We start from the raw sequence: 23,572 nt of genomic DNA, 5'->3' as shown, positions 1-23,572 counted from the left end.
GGTCATTTGTGTGTCTTCTTTGGAGAAATGTCTATTCATGTCTTCTGCCCATTTCTTGATTGGATTAGTTGTTCTTTGGGTGTTGAGTTTGATAAGTTCTTTATAGATTGTGGATACTAGCCTTTTATCTGATATGTCATTTGCAAATACCTTCTCCCATTCTGTCAGTTGTCTTTTGGTTTTGTTGATTGTTTCCTTTGCTGTGCAGAAGCTTTTTATTTAATGGATTCCCAATAGTTCATTTTTGCCCTTGCTTCCCTTGCCTTTGGAGATGTGTCTAACAAGAAGTTGCTGCAGCTGAGGTCAAAGAGGTTGCTCCCTGTGTTCTCCTCAAGGATTTTGATGGATTCCTGTCTCACATGTAGGTCTTTCATCCATTTTGAGTCTATTTTTGTGTGTGGTGTAAGGAAACGGTCCAGTTTCATTCTTCTGCATGTGGCTGTCCAATTTTCCCAGTACCATTTGTTGAAGAGACTTTTTTCCATTGGACATTCTTTCCTGCTTTGTTGAAGATTAGTTGACCATAGAGTTGAGGGTCCATTTCTGAGTGTCTCTATTCTGTTCCATTGATCTGTGTGTCTGTTTTTGTGCCAGTACCATACTGTCTTGATGATGACAGCTTTGTAATAGAGCTGGAAGTCTGGAATTGTGATGCCACCAGCTTTACTTTTCTTTTTTTTTATTTATTCATGAGAGACAGAGAGAGAGGGAGAAGCAGGCTCCCCGCTGATCAGGGAGCCCGATGCGAGACTTGATCCCAGGACCCTGGGATCATGACCTGAGCCGAAGGCAGATGCTTAACTGGCTGAGCCACTCAGGTACCCCTTTGCTTTTCTTTTTCAACATTCCTTTGGCTATTAGGGGTCTTTTCTGGTTCCATACAAATTTTAGGATTATTTGTTCCAGTTCTGTGAAAAAAGTTGATCATATTTTGACAGCTCTCTATTCTGTTCCATTGATCTGTGTGTCTGTTTTTGTGCCAGTACCCACTGTTTTGATTATTATAGCTTTGTAGTATATCTTGAAATCTGGGATTGTGATACCTCTGGCATTTTTCTTCTTTCTCAAGATTGCTTTGGTTACTTGGGATCTTTCGTAGTTCCATACTAATTTTAGGATTATTCTATTTCTATGAAAAATATTGATATTTTGACAGGGATTGCATTGAGCTTATAGATTACTTGGGGTAGTATGGACATTTTAACAATATTAATTTTTCCAATCCATGACTATGGAACTTCTTCCATTTCTTTGTGTCTTCCTCAATTTCTTTCATGACTGTTCTATAGTTCTATAGTTTCCTTTGCCTCTTTGGTTAGGTTTATTCCTAGGTATCTTATGGTTTTTGGTGCAATTGTAAATGGGATCGACTCCTTAATTTCTCTTTCTTCTGTTTCGTTGTTAGTGTATAAAAATGCAACTGATTTCTGTGCATTGATTTTATATCCTGCCACTTTGCTGAATTCCTATATGAGTTCTAGCAAGTTTGGGGTGGAATCTTTTCCACATAGAGTATCATATCATCTGTGAAGAATGAGAGTTTGACTTCTTCTTTGCCGATTTGGATGTCTTTTATTTCTTTTCATTGTCTGATTGCTGAGGCTAAGATTTCTAATACTATGTTGAACAACAGTTGTGTTCCTGACCTTAGGGGAAAAGCTCAGTTTTTCCCCATTGAGAATGATATTCACTGTGGGCTTTTTGTATATGGCTTTTGTGATATTGAGGTATGTTTCCTCTATCCCTATACTGTGAAGTTTTAATCAAGAAAGGATGCTGTACTTTGTCAAATGCTTTATCTCTACTGAGAGGATCATATGGTTCTTGTCCTTTCTTTTATTAATGTAGTGCATCACATTGATTGATTTGCCGATACTGAGCCATCCTTGCAGCCCAGGAATAAATCCCATTTGGTCATGGTGAATAATCCTTTTAATGTACTGTCGGATCCTACTGGCTAGTATCTTGGTGAGAATTTTTGCATCCATGTTCATCAAGGATATTGGTGTGTAGTTCTCCTTTATGGTGGGGTCTTTGGTTTTGGGATCAAGGTAATGTTGGCCTCATAGAGTTTGGAAGTTTTCCTTCCATTTCTATTTTTTGAAAGAGCTTCAGAAGAATAGGTATTAATTCTTCTTTAAATGTTTGGTAGAATTCCCCTGGCAAGCCATCTGGCCCTGGACTCTTGTTTATTGGGAGATTTTTGATTACTGTTTCAATTTCCTTGCTGGTTATGGTTCTGTTCAGGTTTTATATTTTTTCTTGTTTCAGTTTTGGTAGTTTATATGTTTCTAGGAATGCATCCATTTCTTCCAGATTGCCTAATTTGTTGGCATATAGTTGCTCATAATATGTTCTTATAATTATTTGTATTTCTTTGGTGTTGGTTGTGATCTCTCCTCTTTTATTCATGATTTTATTTATTTGTGTCCTTTCTCTTTTCTTTTGGATAAGCCTGGCCAGGGGTTTATCAATCTTATTAAATCTTTCAAAGAACCAGCTCCTAGTTTCGTTGATCTGTTCTACTGTTCTTTTGGTTTATTTCATTGATTTCTGCTCTAATCTTCTGATCATCTGATTATCTTCTATCTGATTACTATCTATCGATCTAATTGTCTTCTGATAATCTGCTCCAATATGTCTTCTATTATTTCTCTTCTCCCACTGGATTTAGGCTTTATTTGCTGTTCTTTTTCTAGCTCCTTTAGGTGTAAGGTTAGGTTGTGTATTTAAGATGTTTCTTGTTTCTTGAGAAAGGCCTGTATATACTTCCCTCTTAGGACCGCCTTTGCTGAAGTCCAATGGTTTTGAACAGTTGTGTTTTCATTTTCCTTTGTTTCCATAAATTTTCTAAATTCTTCTTTAATGTCCTGGTTAACCCATTCATTCTTTAGTAGGATACTGTTTAGCCTCCACATATTTGAGTTCTTTCCAAATTTCCTCTTGTGATTGAGTTCAAGTTTCAAAGCATTGTGGTCTGAAAATATGTAGGGAATGATCCCAATCTTTTTGTACCAGTTGAGACCTGATTTGTGGCCCAGTATGTGATCTATTCTGGAGAATGTTCCATGTGCACTTGAGAAGAATGTGTAGTCTGTTGCTTTAGGATGGAATGCTCTGAATATATCTGTGAATTCCATCTGGTCCAGTGTGTCATTCAAAGCCCTTGTTTCCTTGTTGATCTAATGCTTAGGTGATCTGTCCATTGCAGTGAGTGGGGTGTTGAAGTCCCTTACTATTATTTTATTATTATTAATGTGTTTCTTTCATTTTGTTATTGATTAGTTTATATAATTGCCTGCTCCCATGTTGGGGGCATAAACATTTGCAATTGTTATATCTTCTTGTTGTATAGACCCTTTAATTATGATATAGTGTCCTTCCTCATCTTTTATTATAATCTTTGGTTTAAAATCTAATTTGTCTGCTATAAGGATTGCTACCTCAGATTTCTTTTGATGGCCATTAGCATGATAAATGGTTTTACACCCCCTCACTTTCAATCTGGAGGTGTCTTTGGGTCTAAAATGAGTCTTGTAGACAGCATATGGACGGGTCTTTTTTTGTTATTGTTTTTAGGGGTTTTTTTGTTTTTTTTTTATCCAATCTGATTCCCCCTTTTGATTGGAGCATTTAATCCATTTACATTCAGAGTAATTATTGAAGATATGAATTTGGTGCCATTGTATTACCTGTGAAGTCACTGTTTCTGTATATTGTCTCTGTTCCTTTCTGGTCTATGTTACTTTTGGGCTCTCTCTTTGCTTAAAGGATCCCCTTTAATATTTCTTGCAGGGCTGGTTTAGTGATCACAAATTCTTTTAGTTTCTGTTTGTCCTGGAAGCTTTTTATCTCTCCTATTTTGAATGACATCCTGCTGGATAAAGTATTCTTGGCTGCGTATTTTTCTCAATTAGTACCCTGAATATATCATGCCAGTCCTTTCTGGCCTGGCAGATCTCTGTGGATAGGTCTGCTGCCAGTCTGATGTTTCTACCCTTGTAGGTTATGGACCTCTTGTCCCAAGCTCCTTTCAGGATTTTCTCTTTGTCTCTGAGATTTGCAATTTTCACTATTATATGTCGAGGTGTTGAGCTATTTTTATTGATTTTGAAGGGGATTCTCTGTGCCTCCTGGATTTTGATGCCTGTTTCCTTTCCCAGATTAGGAAGTTCTCCACTATAATTTGCTCCAATATACCTTCTGCCCCCCTCCTTTCCTCTTCTTCTTGGATCCTAATTATTCTAACATTGTTTCTCTTTATGGTATCACTTATCTCTCAAATTCTCCCCTCATTATCCAGTAGTTGTTTATCTCTTTTTCTCAGCTTCTTTATTCTTCATTTTGTCTTCTATATCACTAATTCTTTCTTCTGCCTCATTTATCCTAGCAGTTAGAGCCTCCATTTTTTATTGCATCTCATTAATAGCTTTTTTGATTTTGACTTGATTAGATTTTAGTTCTTTTATTTCTCCAGAAAGGGATTCTCTAGTGTCTACTATGCTTTTTTTTCAAGCCCAGGTAGTATCTTTGTAACCATTATTCTGAACTCTAGTTCTGATATCTTATTTACATCCATACTGATTAGGTCCCTGGCAGTCAGTACGGCCTCTTGTTCTCTTTTTTTTTTCCTGTTCTCTTTTTTGAGGTGAGTTTTTCTGTCTTGTCATTCTTGCAGAATGTGGTAGCTTTTCTATTTGTAGAGTTTCAGCTAATCTTTTCTTATATCTCTGATTGAATTCACAGGTGTTCAGAATGATTTGATAGCTATCTATCTGAATTCCTGGGACCAGACAAAACTAAGATCTCCTACTCCTCTGTTATCTTGGACTATCTCCTCCATGTATTTTTTAATTTCTTATTTGATTTCTTCATTGACCCAGTGGCTGTTTAGTACCATATTGTTTAGCCTCCACATGTTTGTGCTTTTTCTGTTTGTTTTTTTTCCTTGTAATTGATGTCTAGCTTCATTCATACCAGTTGTAGTCAAAAAAGATGCTTGGTATGATTTTAATCTTCTTAAATTTATTTAGGCTTCTTTTGTGGCCTAACATGATGTATCCTGGAGAATGTTCCATGTGCAGTGGAAAAGAATGTGTATTCTGTTGTTTTTGGATGGTAATTTCTGTATATGTCAAGTCCATCTGGTCTAATGTGTTTGTTGTTCAAAGACACTGTTTCCTTACTCATTTTTTACCTGGGTGATCTATTCATTGATATGAGTGGGGTGTTACAGTCCCCTACTATTTATCATATTGCTGTCAAGTTTTCCCCTTGTGTCTATTAATATTTGCTTTTTTTAGGTGCTCCTATATTGGGTACATAGATAACTACAATTATTATATCCTCTTGTTTATTGATCCCTTTATCATTATGTAGTGCCCTCTTTGTCACTTGCTACAGTCTTTAATTTTGAGTCTATTTTGTCTGATATAAGTATTGCCCCCTGGCTTTTTTTTTTTTACTTCCATTTTCATGGCATATCTTTTTCCATCCCTTCACTTTCAGTCTGTATGTGCCTTTAGGTCTGAAGTGAGTCTCTTGCAGGCAGCATATAAATGAGTCTTATTTGTTTTATCCATTTTGTCACCTTATGTCTTTTTTTCAAGCATTTAGACTATTTACATTTAAAGTAATTATTGATAGATATTTACTTATTGCCATTTTATTAATTGTTTTCTGGTTGTTCTTGTAGTTCTTCTCTATTTCCTTCATCTTCTCTTACTCTTTTTCCTTGTGAGTTGTAATTTTCTTTAGTGTTTTGCTTGTCTTTATTTCTCTTTATTTTCTGTGTATCTATTATAAATTTTTGGTTTATTATGAGGTTTTATATAACATCCTAAGTATATTGCAGACTATATTAAGTTGATGGTCTCTTAAGTTTGAACTCATTTTAAAAGTACTTCATTTTTTTCTTCTCCCTTCACAATTTATGTATAAGTTTATTTTATTTTACATCTTTTTATTTTGTGAATCCCCTTAACTAATTTTTTAGAATTGATTTTACTACTTTCATCTTTTAACCTTCATAATAGTTTACAAGTGATTGCTTTATGACCTTTTTGTATGTTTGCTTTTACTTGGAACAGTTTTCCTTTCATATTTTTTTTACTTTTTTTATTCTAGTTACCCTTTTAGACTGTGGCTTTTTTTCTGCACCCCAGGGCAGATGAATCTACTCATGGTCCTTAAGTACTGCTGTTGCTCCCCACTTCAGTTTGCAGTGTCGGGGTGGGGATTCTTTTTCTTACTGTGTCTCCATCAATATTTTGTGCTGCAGAAGCTATTCAGTCAGCCCTCAGGAGGAATTCCTATGTAAATAGGTGTAAATTTGGTGTGTCTGTGAAGGAGGTGTGAGTTGAGAGTCTTCCTGTGTCACCGTCTTGGAATAGACCTTCCAAGTTTTCTCTTCTTCCTTCCACCCCTAAAGTGCCACACCAAGACAGCCACTAATGCAGAAGACTGATTGATTTGATTCGTGCTTAGGCCCCCATTAAAAGGCTATTTCATGTCAATAATACTTTAAGCCACACTGTTTTTTTTTTTTTTTCCCTCCCTCTTACTTCGACCCAAGAGCAGCTTTGACTGCAGAGGGGGAGAAGGTATTCTGCCAGTGATGTGTGCCATCTTATACTTTTGCAGAATGAATCTTATTCCCAGAACTGTAAGTGGAAATTTTCCCATTTCTGCCCCATCTGCCTCCAGCCTTTCATATGTATTCTGCAGCAGTGGTCAAACAAATGTCTTTTACTCTGCTCTTTCTGGGTAATGAAGAAATTTCCCTTCTCAGAGTATATCAGTATAACATTCTACTCATAACCTGGATCATTTTATTCTCTGAAAAGTGTAAATTATTCACTTCCTTCTCTCCAAATTTCTTAATATTTTTAAGTCATCCCAAGAAATGAAACTCTGACTTTAAACCACTGCAAAGCTAAACACTGAGGCAATAGGAATGTTTTCTATAGTGACTCAAGTTTAATATCAAGTTCTGGATATAAACGAATAAAAACATTTCTTTAATTCACTGAGCATCTTCTTCCCCATCCTGCTCTCTCATGATCCAAAATCGTAAGTGCTCTTTTTTTGAAAGTTTAAAATTTTTCATATGTACCACCTGGTGCTACTTTGAAGTGAGTATTTAATTCCAGGAGTCATTAAATTACTGAATTACTTCATTTTGTGGAATAACTCTCCTGTATAGTCATTCAAAAAAATGTTCACTGAGCAAATACCATATTTTGGACATGTTTCTGGGTGTTTAGAATTCATCAGTGAAGTCAACAATGAGACCTACTCTCACAGAGCTTCCATTGTAGGAAACAAAAATATACAGTAGTGCCTGTCATTTGTTAGAAGGTAATAACTGCTATGAAAGTATGTATGTAGATGAGGGTAAGGAGGCTCACAACACTGCAGAGGCTGCATGTAACCTTCATTTTTAATTTTAACTTTTTATTTATTATACAAAGTGGGGAACTGATTCCTGTAAGACTTTGTTACTTATACCTGATCACACATTTAAAAAAAAAAAAAAAAAGATGAGTGATTTAGCCTGAGTTCTTGTTTCTAATAGGATGTTGCTTTCATTAAATAAGTCTGTCCCATTACTATGATTAAAGTCTTAGATGTGTATCAGATTAAAAGCCTTGCACATTCCAAGTGAAAATCCAAGCAGCATTTACTGGGCAAAAAAATACGATGTTAAAAAGATTTGTTTTAGTGATAAAAGAGGTGAATTTTATAAAGCTTTAAAAAAAATTTCTTTATAGAGAACTGCCATGTCAGGTTGTCTGCAAAATTGGTTTCACTCTGCTTCCTTCTGTGTTACATTTTCTAGAGTGGAAACTCTGAAATGTGAAATGCTGAGAAAATGATGTTTTGTGGGTTTTGTCACTAACTGGTAGGTCCCTTTGAACTTGCAAATGACTGTTGTTTCCTTCTTTTAGTTTAGCTACTTGGAGAAGCTTCTGTTGGTTCATGGAGCTTGGAATCATTTTCGAGTGACGAAATGCATATTGTATTGTTTCTACAAAAATGTAGTGTTATACATTATTGAGGTAAGAAGAGAGATACACTTTCTTTCATGGAAAAGTTAGGTCTTTGACATCAGTCTTGGTAGTTTAGGTTTTTTTTTTTCCATATTCGTGTCACTTAAATTACCATTACATAATTCTGTTTTAGGTTTTCACTCTAAGTTATTCAGTAAATTTGAATCTTCTAACCACCATCCTGACTTTAAAAATACCTGTTCAACCTTTAATTTGGCTATGGAAATATATTTTGAAATATTTTATTTTGCAATAATTATAGATTCACAGGAAGTTACAAAAATATTTTTAGGAGGTCCTGTGAAACATTCACCCAATTCTCCCTAAAGAACACCTTGAATAACTCCAGGACAATATCAAAACCAGGATATAACCAACAGAGTTTTTTCATATTTCACCAGCTTTACACACACTTGTGTGTGTGATTCTGTGTACTTTTATCCACATGCAGATTGAGGTAAACACCACAGAAATCAAGGCAGAGGCCTCTTTCCCTCCCCAACCCTCCCCCAATGATATAGACCTGTTCCTTCACCACAAGGATCCCCCTCATGCTATCCCTTTATAGCCACATCCATCCCTAACCCCTGACAGTGACTAATCTGTTCCCTATCCTAATAAGTTTGTTCTTTCAAGAATGTTATAAAAGTGGAAACATGTAGTATACAACCTTTTGAGATCGGATTTTTTCAGTCTGTATAATTCCCTTGAGATTGATACAAGTTATTCCCTGTATCATTTGTTCCCTTACCATAACATTTATCATCCACCTGTTGAAGAGCATTTGTGTGTAGGTTTTGTGCAAACACAAGTTTTCACTTATTTAGGACAAATGTCCAAGAGTACAATTGCTGGATCATATGGGAAGTGCATGTTTAGTTTTAAAAGAAACTCCCAACTAATTTCCAGAGTGACTTTACCATTTTCAGTTCCCACCAGCAAAGCATCTGTTATCTTGTTTCTCTGGATCTTTACCAGCACTTGATGTTATCACTATTTTTTTAGCCTTTCTGATAGATGGGTAGTGATATGTCATTGTGGTTTTAAATTGCATTTCCATAGAGGCTAATGATGTTGAACATCTTCTCATGTACTTATTTGCTATCTTCATATCTTCTTCAGTGAAATGTGTCTTCATTTTTTTTTGTCCATTTTCTAATTGAATTGTTTTTTCACTCTTAAGTTTTGAGAGTTCACATATTTTAGATGTTAGTCCTCTGGCAGGTAAGTAGTTTGCAAATATTTTCTTCCAGTCTGTATCATGTTGTTTTGTCATCTTAATAGTCTTTTGGAGTACAAAAGTTTTTAATTTTGATGTGGTCTGATTTATATATTTTCCTTCTATGGATAATGCTTTTTGTTCTATATCAAAAAGCTCTTTGCCTAGCTCTAGATTCCAAAGATTTTCCTCTATGTAGTTTTCTAAAAGTGTTTTACACTTAATGTCATGATTCATTTTCAGTTAATTTTTGTGTACAGTGGAGGGTTTAGATTGTCTAGTTATTTTGCCCATGGAGATCCGATTACTTCAGTACTATTTGATGAAAAGGTTATCCTTCCATTAAATTGATTTTCCACCTTTGTCAAAAATCAGCTGGGCAAATAATGAAGAAATAGAAAATATGAACAGACTATAGTAAGGAGATGAGATCAGTAATCAAACACCTCCCTGGAAAATTATACCAATCATTCAAAGAAAAATTAACACCAATCTTCCTCAAACTCTTCCAAAAAGTAACAGAGAAAGTAACACTTAGAAACTCATGTCAAAGAGGGATATCCTCTAAATCCATCCATGCTGTTGCAAATGGTGGGATCTCATACTTTTTTTTATGGTTGAGCAATATTTCATTGGATGTATACATATACATATATATATGTGAGTGTATATAGCCTCTTCTTTATCCATTCTTCTATTGATGAACACCTAGGTTGCTTCCACATTTATTGCTTTTGTAAATAATGCTGCAATAAACATAGAGGGGCATAGATCTTTTTGAATTAGGAGTTCTCCTTTCTTTGGCTGGGCCAGTTACAAATGTTATTAGTTGCAGATGCTACAATTTGCTGAAGCCATAGACAAAATCATTCTGAACTTTTACAACTCAATATCATTCTTTACTGAAGCAATGCATTATTGGACAATGAGATCTAAATATTTCATTGAAATTATTTTTTGATAGAGAATGAAATAAAAATTCTAAAATAAATGGACTGGCTTTCTGTTAGGCTCAAATATTCAAGTTTGATTTTATTTACATTTTGGTAAAATCCCATTTGATGACATGGAAAAAAAAATGATAAAGTACTTCAGTGAATAGAAACACTTAGGTCAATACAAAACTTCTTGAACTTTCTTTTCTTTCAGCTTTGGTTTGCCTTTGTTAATGGATTTTCTGGGCAGATTATATTTGAGCATTGGTTCATAAGCTTGTACAATGTGGTAAGCATTCTCCATCTCTATCTGATAGCATGCTGTTTATGTCTGGGAACTGTATCTAAGCCAATCATCTGCACATAGCAGGCAGCACAAATACATCTTTAGAGCCTTTGTTGCTGCAACACATCTTGCAGAAGCCCATACTCTCCACACATGGTTTCAATCATAGGAGATCATTCTATAGCAACTACATTAAATTTCTATGCAATGCATTTTGATAATACATCCAAAACCTCCTTACTATATGCCTGTACAATGTTTTTAGGCTTTTAAGCCAAGTAATTATTATCGAACTTTACTTCTTTCCATTCTATTTAATACATATAATACATTTAATTAATATTTATTTATATCTGTGTATGTGGGTGTGTTTTTATAGTGTAGTTCCCCAGCCTTTTAAACCTCCTGGTAGAAAATTTGTCCTTTTGTAAATATTTTAACCCTGTGTTTGTAGGAAATGATGAATTTTGATGTGAAGTCCTATAATAAATAAACGGAATCTTCTGAAACTAACAATCCCATACCATTACTTAACTCATTTTAAATTAAGAAACTAGAAATAAACAGTATGGTTAAATGGTCTTTTAATTCACCTTTAAATTTTTGTTTTATTTTTCTTGTTTATTATTCCAGTTTAAAGATTAGAGGTCAGGGAAACCTAGCATAAAAATTAGGTTCCCAGTGAGTATATCATGACCTTTCTTTTGTACTGCATCATCATAACATATTAGAATCTGGATACTCTGTGCCTCAATCCCTAACATTCTGTCTTCTGGGAGCTTGAATTCTGAAACAGCACAGACAAAAGTCATTGAGTGTCCAATAATACAAAAATGTCTAGTGCTATGAATAGTTAGTTGTGTACATGTCAATTCTAGACATATTTGACAAGAGCACTATATCAGTGAACCTGAGGTCATACACATATTTGTCTCTACCAAGCTTTTGGTCACAGATGACAATACTCAATTTTTTTTTTTTAAGTTTCATTACAGACTGGGCTGGAAGAATCTTTGTATGAGAAAATTCACTATGAATGCATAGGCCACAGATATTGGTCAATGGAATCTTTTTTTTTTTTTTTTAAATAAAGGAAAGCACAGAGACTGGCTTTTTTATATATATAAATGATGGCTTTAATTGGGAAACTTAAAATTGTGGACATTTTAGGATAATATATGATGACTTATTAATATCCATTGACTTATTAAATCTTATCTCATTACATATATATTTTACAGATGGGAGAAAGATGAAGCCTAGGACATCAAATAGTTACTGGCCATAAGAGAGTTAGATTGCTTATTTAATAACTACATTTAAAAAGGTAGTCATACTGTTTCTGGAGGTCCTATATTATTTCTGTTTCTGCCCATGCATGACTAACTGCTATAGGAATTACCCTCCTACCAGAAATAACCTACAGTGTCAGCCAAAATATATAAAACAATGGTTTTCAAACATTAAACAAAAGGCTGCTCATGGCTGTGATCATTGAGAAGGACTATTTCCAAGCCACAGTGCAGGACAATGGACCCAAAAGAAGGCCCAGGTATCTTAATGAGTTGAAGACACAGAGGTTGGAGCTCAGTGGGCCCAGGTAGCTAGAATATCAAAGAGGGAACTGTACTGAGAGAGAGACAGAAAGAATGACTGAAGATCTGTAGAGAGCTCCCTTGAGTCTTTGGTTCTGGTCTGTGTATGCATGAGAAAAATCTACCCAAAGCCAGGGAAAGAACTACCAGAAAGCAGTAGGATGAATTCTTGGAGTTAATTCAGGGCTAGGAATAACTAGTTACACATGATATTGGGAAAACTTAATCAAGTTACACTTTTAAAAATAAGGATAAATTAGACCTATAATAAACACTATTCTGGGCCCATCATAACAAAACTTAAAAGCAACCTTAAAAAAACCATCAAACTAATTTGCAAGTCACTTACCTGCAAATCAGACACAGGCAAACAATATTTAAAGAGCTGAGATGTCCTTCAACAGATGATGGATAAAGAAGATGTGGTTCATATATACAATGGAATATTACTCAGCCATCAGAAAGGATGAAAACCCATTTGCATCGACATGGATAGAACTGGAGGGGATTATGCTAAGTGAAATAAGTCAAACAGAGAAAGACAATTATCATATGGTTTCACTCATATGTGGAACATAAGGAATAGCATGGAGGACCACAGGGGAAGGGAGGGAAAACTGAATGGGAAGAAATCAGAGAGAGAGAAAAACCATGAGAGACTCTGGACTCTGGGAACCAAACTGAGGGTTACAGAAGGGAGGAGAGTGGGGGGATGGGGTAACCAGGTGATGGGTATTAAGGAGGGCACATGTGGTGATGAGCAGTGGGTGTTATATGCAACTAATGAATCGTTGAACACTACATCAAAAACTAATGATGTACTATATGTTGGCTAATTGAACATAATAAAAAATAAAAATAAACTTAAAAAAGAAAAAAAAAGAAATAGAGGCTAAGGGGGTTCCAAAGCCACAGAAAATATCTAATATATACAAATAAACTAAAAATAATGAATTGAAAAAAATAAAGAACAAAATTAAGTACTCAAGAACACAAAATTCATAGTTGTGCATCCAATAAAAGATATCAGTCATGCAAAGAAATAGGAAAATAAGATCCATGTGAAAAATAAGTCAATGAGAACAGATATAAAAATTATAAAGTTGTTAGAAAGAGTAGATAAGAACTTAAAACAGGTATTTAAATCTTATAAACATGTGCAAGAATATAAAGGAAGAAATGAACGTAATGAGGAGAACAACAGAAGATATAGAAAAGAACCAAATAGAACCTTATGATGAAAAATACAAATAGAAAATGGACATTTTTCTGGATGGGATTAAGAGCAAATTAGAAACTTCAGAAATAGGATCAGTAAATATGAAGACATAGCAATTATAGATGCACAGAGAGAAAAATCAGAAAAACACACAAATGTTCTTCTTAACCTAATTGTTGCAAATCAGTGACCAAGAGAATAATCTTTAAATCAACCAGATAAATATTATGTATAGAAAATAAATGTAGGAGTAAAAGCAGATTTCTCATTGAAAACCATGCAGGGCAGAAGACAATGGAATATCTTTAAAGATCTTAAAGAAAGAAAAAAAAATCCATTAACCCAAAATTCTATATGCAGCAAAAATGTCTTTTGAAAATAAACCAAGAAAATAGAAAATTTATCACCAGAAGACCTATAATACTTGAAATGTTAAAGGAAGCTCTTCAAACAAAAGAAAAAGTATACCAGGATGAAATTTGGATCTATCCAAAGAAATAAAGAGGAACAGAAATGTTAATTATGTCGGAATTAATAAAAGGCTTACCCTTTTCCCCTCATTTTCAATCATGATGACAGATAACTGTTAAAGCAAAATTAATAACGTATTCTGGGATTTGTCATTAATTTAGAATAAAAATGTCTGATAACTATAGCACAAAGAATGGGGGGAGGGATTTGAGAGTGTACTATTATCTGAATTTTGTGATACATTGCATATGTATACTGTAAACCTTAAAGAACAACTAAAACCCCCCAAAGTTATGGCTAATGAACCAATAATGGAGATAAAAATCTTAGTATTTCAATTACTTCAAAAGAAGTCAGTAAATAAGGTAGAGAGGAAGACTAAATGCAACAAATAGAAAAAATAGGAAGATGGGAGATTTAAATCCAACCACATTTATAATTACACTGAAATGCAAGTGGTCTAAATATTCTAATTAAAAGGCAGATATTGTCAGATTGGATTAACAAAATGAAAACCTACTTCAAATATAAAGGCACAGATAGGTAAAAAGGAAAAGGATGGGAAAAGATTTACCTTGTAAACAATAATTAAAAAAAAAAAAGCCAAAGTGGCTATATTAATAACAGAAATAATAGCCTTCAGAAAAATAAATATGGCTAGTGATGAAGATGAATATGTCTTAATTATAGTGTTAACTTATTAATAACACAGAATCCTATGTAAGAATAACATAGCTTATTAGAAACTAATTAGAAATGAAGCAGATATTGATATAATTAAATGGCAAGTTAAGTAAATCAACTCTTACATTCAGAGACTTAAACTCTCTTGAATGAACAGGGTCTGGGTGTCCTAGCCAACCTATCACCTCCACGAGCCCTGGGACACCAATCTACACCAGCACCAGCCATTTGTTTCTGATGAGCACTAAATGCTTCTATGAAAAACCTACAGCTAACATCATACCTAATGGCAAAGCCTGTTCCCTTAAGATGAAGAACAGGAGAAGAATGTATGTTTTTACCACTTCTATTCAACATCATCCACAGGTCCTAGCCAGGGTAATAAGACCAAAAAAAAAAAAAAAAGAGGATGATTGACAAAGAATAATGCTTGCTTTAGTTGCTGTCAACATTCTGTACAAAATTCTAGAAAATATACTTAGGTCATATGTTGTGTTAGATTGTTATAATAAAGGTCCCCAAATTTGCCCATGCCCTTCTGTATCCACATCTTTTGGTGTACCCACTCACACTGACTCTGAGTTTGGTCATGTGATTGATTTAGCCAATGAGACAACAGCAGATACAAGAAGCCCAAAGATGTGAAAAATGCTTGCTCACTGAAGCTCGCACCATCTTGTTGCTCTTTGTGAAGAATCCCTGGTTAAACTGCCATAGAAACAAACAATATGGAGCAGAAATATGTCACTTCTATCTTCCTGCTATTTTCCTCTCATTTTCTTTCCCCTCTCCTCCTTTCCTCTTCTTTCTCCTTTTTTAACTTCTCCCTTACTTCACCATTTTTTTTTCTCATATTATTATACCTACTATTACAAGATTCCCTCCTTGACAAGGTCCAGAACTTTTTAAAGGATCATGTATTTTTCATTTAATATGGTTGCTAGCATAATGATTCTTAGTAAAATATTTGAAGAGTAAATGAGTAGGAAACATCCCTTTGTTTCTGATAATAACTATCAAGATAAAGAATTTTTGTGTATTTTTTTTAATCGAACATTCACAACACTATTTACTGAATAACTACTACCTACCAAGACCTGGCAAGTGAACTAGCTTATAAAACCAACTGGTTCTTATTAGGGATACAGATATCATTATTGGTAGACATATTGGTCAGTATCATGCCTATTATTTAAATATCTAGATATTCAATTTATTTTTATGCTCATTAAACAGAAGAAGAAATTTATTCATTTTATGCTCATAAAGCAACATTTACAGTTTCAAATCAATCAGAAAAATTAAGTCATGATTTGTTAAATATGTTTGAATCTATGTGACTCATTAATATCGTCTTTGTAAATAATTTTTGTTTTTAAATAGCGTATAAGACTTACCAGTCGATGCAAAAACAGTTCTGTGTACCCTTCAAACAATTTCCCCCATAATGATATCTTAATAGTTGTAATACATTATCAAAGTCAGGAAATTGACATTGCTACAATATTAACTCCATTACAGACTAAAAGTTCTTTTTACTAAATCCTTGTTTTCTATGTAGATTTTCACTTCATTACCACCTTTTACTCTGGGGATCTTTGAACAGTGTTGCAGTCAGAAGAGCCTGCTTACATATCCACAGCTCTACAGGATTTCTCAGGCAGGGAATACTTTCAACACAAAGGTAAACAGAAGATTTATTGCAGGCCTTTCATCTCAACTTAACGCCAAAGTTACCTTTGGTCTTTTCCTTTTCTGATGCTTAAAAAAATAATTCACAAACCAAGGGATGCAGCCCTGTGCAATCATTTACCTTGTAGTTTAGTTTATCCAGGAAATTGAGGTTTAAATAATAATATGTGGGGAAGAGAAGCCTTAAAAAAAAAGAAGCAAGGCACCATGTAGGGTCCCACAAATTGTGCACTGAGCAGCTTCAGGAGGCATGTTGCGCAATGGGGCAGTCCTGGAAAATACTTTTCTTCGTCTTTTTAGATGAGACAAGTGATTCTTTTGGAATGATTTCTTCCTGGGATCATGGAGTTGAGATTTAACAGGGGAATTAAAGGCATTTTATAGGCCATAAAAGTAAACCTAATTGCATCTCAATCATTAGTGAAGCTTTAAAAAAATATAGACACCTGCAAGTATCTTTTCAAACTAGTGTTTTTGTTTTCTTTGGGTAAATACCCAGTAGTGCCATACTAGATCACATGATAATTATATTTTTAACTTTTTGAGGAACTTCCATACTGTTTTCCATAGTGGGTGTAGCAATTTGCATTCTTACCAACAGTACACAAGGGTTCTTTTTTCTCTACATTCTTACCAACACTTGTTATTTCTTGTATTTTTTATTTCAGCCATTTTGATAGGTGTAAATTGATATCTCATTATGGTTTTAATTTACATTTCCATGATGATTAGTGATGTTGAGCATCTTTTGATGTGTCAGTTAATCATCTGTTAGGTCTTCTTTGGAAAAATGTCTATTCAGGTCCTCTGCCCATTTTAAATCACATTATTTGGGTTTTTTTTTTTTTGGTATTATATATTTTGTTCTTTATATATTTTGCATATTAATCCCTATGCACTCCTATATTTATTGCATCATTATCTGCAATAGCCAAAATATGGAAGTAACCCAAGTGTCCATCAATAGATGAATGGATAAAGAAGATGTGGTATATATATATACAATGGAATATTACTCAGCCATAAAAAGAATGAAACCTTGCCATTTGCAATAACATGGATGGACCTAGAGGGTATAATGCTAAGTGAAATAAGTTAGAGAAAGACAAGTGCCATATGATTTCACTCATATGTGGAATTTAAGAAACAAACAAGTGAACAACAACAACAACGAGTAAAAAAGTAGACTCTTAAATACAGAGAACAAATTGGTGGTTGCCAGATGAGAGCTGGGTAGGAGGATGGGTGAAATAAAGAGAATCAAGAGTACGCTTATCATGATGAGCACTGAGTAATGTTTAGAATTATTAAATCATTATATTGTATACCTGAAACTAATATAACACTGAATGTTAATTTTACTTCAATAAAAAAATATAGACACCTGGAAAAAACATGGGCCTTTTAAATATATTGCTTCATGGCTCAGAATATGGTCTATCTTATAAATATTTCATCTTAGCTTGTACAGAATGATTAAATTAGGTCAAATTCATAGTGTTCAAACTTCTACATTCTTTTTTTTTTTTTTAAAGATTTTTTATTTATTTATTTGAGACAGAGAGAATGAGAGACAGAGAGCATGAGAGGGAGGAGGGTCAGAGGGAGAAGCAGACTCCCTGCCAAGCAGGGAGCCCGACGCGGGACTCGATCCCGGGACTCCAGGATCATGACCTGAGCCGAAGGCAGTCGCTTAACCAACTGAGCCACCCAGGCGCCCCTAAACTTCTACATTCTTATTTTCTGTCCAATTATTCTATCAATTATGGAAAGGAACTAAAATCTCCCAACTGAAAGTATAGATTCCTCTCTATCTCTTTGAAGTTCTATCAGTTTTGCTTCATGTATTTTGAAGTACTGTTATTAGGTGTATAAATGTTTAGGATTGTTACATTGTCTTGATTGATCTCTTTTTCATTAAGAAATTACCTTTTTATTTTCTTCTTTGATCTAAAATCTATTTTGTCTGATACTAGCATGACCACTTCAGCTTTTTTTACTCTTTCTGTATCTTTTTCCATCCTTATAACCTATTTGTGTCTTCATATTTAAAGTGTGTTTCTTGTAGGCAGTTTGTAGTCTTGCTTTGTTATCCAATCTGATAATATCTGCCTTTATACTGAATGTTTAAAGCATTTATATTTAATGTGTTTATTGATGTGTTTTGGTGTAAACTTACCATCTTTCTATATATTTTCCATTTTTCCTAATAAACTTTGTTTCCTTGTTTTCTGTTGTTCTGACTTCTTTTGGATTAATTTTTGTGAATTCCATTTCATCTCCTTGTTGGCTTCTTAGCTTTAATTCTTTTTTTTTTTTTTTTTTAAGAATTTGTTTAGGTTTTATACCATACATCTTCAGGTTAGTATAGTCTGCCTTCAAGTGATATACTAATTCACACACAGTATAAAAAACTTAATAGTATACTTCCATTTCTCTCCTTCTGACTTTTGGACTATTGTCATACATGTTACTTTTACATATGTTAAAAACCCCATACGATATTCATATTTGTGTTTGAACATTTTTAAAAGTGATTTAAATAGCAAAAGAAATACTTTTTGGGTTTTTTTTTTTTTTTTTTAAGATTTTTGTTTATTTATTTGTCAGAGAGAGACTGAGCAAGCAGGTGGAGCAGCAGGCAGAGAAAGAAGCAGGTTCCCTGATGGTGGGACTCAATCCCAGAACCCTGGGATCATGACCTGAGCCAAAGGCAGACGCTTAACCAACTGAGCCACCCAGGTGTCCCAGCAAGAGAAACACTTCAATCTTTACCCATATATTTATTATTTCCAGTGATCTTCTATCCTTTGTGTAGATTCACATTATTATTTGTTGTAATTTCCTTTCTGCCTGAAGGACTTCCTTTAAAACTTCTTGTAGTGCTAATCTGCTGGTGATGAATTCTTTCAGCTTTTATATATCTCAAAAAATCTTCATTTTACCTTTACTTTTGAAAGTTATTTTTGCTTGGCATAAAATTTTAGGTTGATAGTTTATTTCTTTCAGCAATTTCCATTGTCTTCTTACTTGCATTGTTTTAATGTGGAATTACTGTTATCTTCATCTTTATGACTTTAATGTGTCTTTTTTCATCTGTCTGCTTTGAAGATCTTTTTCTTTATTACCAAATTAGAGCAATTTGATTGTGATGTCTCATTTCTTCATGGTTCTTGTGCTTGGGGTACTTTGAGCTTCTTGGATCTGTAGGTTGATAGTAAGAAGATCAGCAAACTATGGTCTATAGGCCAAATCTAGTCCTCTGCCTGCTTTTATAAAGTTTTATTGGGAAGTAGCCATGCCCATTCACTTAAAAATTCCCTGTGATTCTTTAAAGTTATAAGAGCAGAATTGAATAGTTGCAATGGAGATCAATGTGGACCCCAAAGAATATAAAATATTTTCCATTTTGTCCTTTATAAGAAAAGTTTCCTGGTTTATAGTCTATATCAAATACAGAAAATTTTTAGCTATTGTTTTTTCAAATATTTTTTTCTGGATGACCTCCTCGCCTTCTGTTGCTTCCAATTATACATATATTAGATCACTTGAAGTTATCCAAAACCTCATTGAATCTATATTTTTGTTCCATACATTTTCCTCTCTGTTAAATTTTTAGAAATTATTTTGTCTTCAATTTACTACTGCAATATCTATGTCATTAATTTTTCCTTCTGCAGTGTTGAATCTGCATTACTGCGATCTAGTAAATTTATTATCTCAAAAATTGTAGCTTTTAATCCATAGAATTTCTATTTAGAAATTTTTTATATCTTCTATTTACCTACTTACCATTTGAACATAAAGAACAGTTATACTTTTTCAACATCCTTATCTGCAAATTCTAACATTTATGTTGGTTGGGGGTTGGATTTAATTGATTTATTTACTTCCTTATTTTGGGTAGTATTTTTCTGCTTTTTTTGCATGCCTGGTAATTCTGCATTTGATGTCTGATATCATGAAATTTACCTAGGTGATGGATATTTTTATATATATTCATATATATTATATATATTCATATATATATGAATATTTTTTCTTTACATGTTTATTTAAAAAAAAATTAGTGAAGTAGTTGACACACAATGCTACATTGTTTCAAGTGTAAAACATAGTGATTCAACAAATCTATACATTATGCTATGCTCACAAGTGTAGCTACCATTAGTCACCATACAATACTATTACAGTACCATTGACTATATTCCCTATGCCTGTACCTTTTATCCCCATGATTTATTCATTCCACAAGTGGAAGCCTGTATCTCTCACACCCCTTCACCCACTTTGCCCATTCCCCTACCCCCACCCCTCTGGCAACCTTCAGTGTGTTCTCCGTATTGATGGGTCTGTTTCTGCTTTTTGTTTGTTCATCTATTTTTTAGATTCCACATATAAGTGAAATCATATGGTATTTGTCATTCTCTGCCTGACCTACTTCACTTAGCATAATACCCTCTAGGTTCATCCATATTGTTGTCAATGGTTGATGACATACTTTTGTTTATAGCTGAGTAATATTTCATTGTGTGTGTATATATATATATATACACACACACACACACACACCACATCTTCTTTATCCATTCTTCTATGGATGGACAGTTGGGTTGCTTCCATGTCTTGGCTATTGTAAATAATGCTGCAGTAAACATAGGGGTGAATATATCTGTTTGAATTTGTGTTTTTGTTTTCTTTGGGTAAATACCCAGTAGTGGAATTACTAGATTATATGGTATTTCTATGTTTAATTTTTTGAGAAACCTCCATACTGTTTTCTACAGTGGCTGCACCACTTTGCATTGCCACCAACAGTGCACAGGGTTCCTTTTTCTTCATATCCTCTTCAACACTTGTTTGTGTGTGTGTGTGTTTATGACTTTAGACATTCTGATAGATATAAAATGATATTGTGATTTTGATTTGCATTTCCATGATGATTAGTGATATTGAGCATCTTTTCATGTGTTAGTTGGCCATTTGTATGTCATCCTTAGAAAAATGTCTTCCCATTTTTAATCAGATTATTTGGTTTTTTGGTGTTGAGTTGTAGAAGTTTTTAAATGTATTTTGGATATTTACTCCTTATTGGATGTATCATTTGCAAATATCTTCTCCATTCAGTAGGTTGCTTTTTTGTTTTGTTGATGGCTTCCTTTGCTGTGCATAAAAGCTTTTTATTTTGTATTACCATGTTCTTGAGTTTTGTTCTGGAACACAAGTAAGTTAACTAGAAACAATTTAATCCTTGTGGATCTGCATCTTAATATTTATTAGGAAGGACAGGAGTTGTGCTAAGTCCAAAGATAATTTTTCTCCAGTACCAAGACAAAAACTTCTATGTATTCTACCCAATGTTCCATGAATCTTGAGGTTTTCCAATTTGGCATTAGCTGTGTTTTTAAACCAGTTTCTTACATTCTTTCCTAAAAACAGCTTTACTCCAGGAAATTTAGGTCACAGGACAAAATATGTTTTTTCCACATTTTTTTCTTCTCTAGTCCTTTATCTGTAAGTCTTCCTGGCAAGCATAAAAATAACTGATATATTTAGAACCAAAAGAACAAAGATTTGTTTTTGTTGTTCAACCATCTCCTAACCCCAAGGTGTACCTTTGTTTGACCCTAGGGATTTTATATTATTAAGATTTCCTCTAAGAAAATTGTATGTGGTTTATTAAAATTTATTTTGACCAGAGTCTGGGTGGAGATGTAAAGATGCAGAGTTTATCATATGAAATTATATTTAAAACACTACAACCTAAGTATTGAAAATATTTTTATTTCTTTTAAAAATTGCTTCTGGTTCTTTTTCATTGGATAATTTTGGTCTTTGTAATTTTTGATAACAAATATTCTATATTTGAGTTCTACACATTTATATTTAATGAGTTTTCTTTTCAAATAATATCCCATACTTTCACAGTCATTTCTTTTAGAAGTAGAAGAAATAGAATTTTTCCATCTCCAGGAAAACATTTTGGCTTTATAACTGTTTCAAACTACAAGCATATTTCATTATGTCACGTTTTTAGATTTGGAACAATGTACTATCATAACTTTCTTGCTTTGCTTTCTTTTAGGTGTTTTGGTTTCAGTGTTTAAATGCTTTGATCCATTCCTTCATTCTTTTCTGGATGCCCATGAAAATGCTGGAGCATGGTAATGGCTTCATTGTTTCATATATTCAACAAAGAGCATGTTTTTCTCACTGGGGCCAATATTTCTGTGTTTGTGTGTGTGTGTGTGTGTGTATGTGTTTGTCTCCATGGAAAGAACTGAAGGCAAAAAAAAAAAAAAAGGAATTTAAAAATATTTACCTATATGTAATATTATAATTTGGTTGAGATTTAACAGTTGATCTTTAGAACACATTTTCTTTGTCTTGGACATATATAAATTGAAAATTAGTGCTTTTATTGTTAATTTGTAATAAATATTTGAGTCAGAAGGTCTGATAGAAAACACAACAGTTCTAATGAAGTATAGATACCTTCTGTAAGTTTGAAATTTATGTCTATTTCTTGTTTCACTTCCCAAACTCCACACTTCAATTTAGATTATAACACAAGTTCAGTATACTTTATTATTAGACCAAGTCTCCTTTTCCTGATGTACAATTAAAAAAAAAAACACAAACATTATGTGTGAAGTTTTTCTACAGACTGACCTGAGTCTAAAACATCTAAATGTAGGAGACATACTTACGAAGTATGCTATTGCTGTATAATGGGTTCACAGCCACAAATTAAGGTATAAAGTGTAATTATTTTTCTTTAATCAGATTTAATTTTCATTAGGTATTACTAGCAATATGTCTTTTATTGTGGACATATTTTTTTAAACATTGAGTTTGAGTTGCATGTGTTTGTGTTTGTTGGTATTTAAAAGAATGGATCTGCCATTAATACAGCTAAAGCCCTTCCTTGTAAAGAAAATGGGCAAAACTTTCAAATGATGACAAATACAGCAAAATCACAAGCTTACAAAAAGTTCCTTTTGGGATCGAAGTGTGAGGGGCTCTTTGGATCTGCTCTCCAACCAAATAAGCCAAACTGGTCAAAACTATAAAAACACAACTCTGGATATTGTCCTAAAGACAAATGAAGAAACATTTACTCAAGCAAATCTACTGCAACTCAGTAAGAATGTCAAAAGTCTGTGACATTGTAGCCATGACCTACTCCTTCACTCTCTTATTCACAACCTGCCTGATGGAAGCTCCATTGCAGGCAGATGTGGTAAGGGTGTAGGACTACTAGTCTTCTCAATTATTAATCAGGGTTACCATATCTCACAGGAGGGGCAGGTTACTAGCATTTCTCATCCCCCCCCCAACTCTGAGGTAAAGAGGCAAAATTCCTGATGAGTGTGGCCAAGAGGTTAGAGCTCCCCTTTTCCAGTCAACTTATATCCAT

General features: G+C 33.8%; 1 protein-coding gene across 1 annotated transcript in view; it reads left to right on the top strand.

Moving 5' to 3' along the window:
• The window catches only part of LOC102749696 (phospholipid-transporting ATPase IB-like), a 125,390-nt gene that overhangs the window by 60,928 nt on the left and 40,890 nt on the right, over positions 1 to 23,572 (top strand). The window contains exons 16-19 of the mRNA XM_081815495.1: positions 7,950 to 8,060; positions 10,420 to 10,494; positions 16,022 to 16,144; positions 22,238 to 22,316. Coding sequence (XP_081671621.1) covers positions 7,950 to 8,060; positions 10,420 to 10,494; positions 16,022 to 16,144; positions 22,238 to 22,316 — 388 coding nt within the window. The remainder of the gene's footprint in view (positions 1 to 7,949; positions 8,061 to 10,419; positions 10,495 to 16,021; positions 16,145 to 22,237; positions 22,317 to 23,572) is intronic.

The sequence above is a fragment of the Leptonychotes weddellii genome, chromosome 3 (assembly GCF_054177405.1).
Source record: "Leptonychotes weddellii isolate Sample4059 chromosome 3, ASM5417740v2, whole genome shotgun sequence".
NCBI classification, from domain to species: Eukaryota; Metazoa; Chordata; class Mammalia; order Carnivora; family Phocidae; genus Leptonychotes; species Leptonychotes weddellii.
The sequence above is the reverse complement of the archived record's forward strand: the minus strand, read 5'-3'. Positions and strand labels throughout refer to the sequence as shown.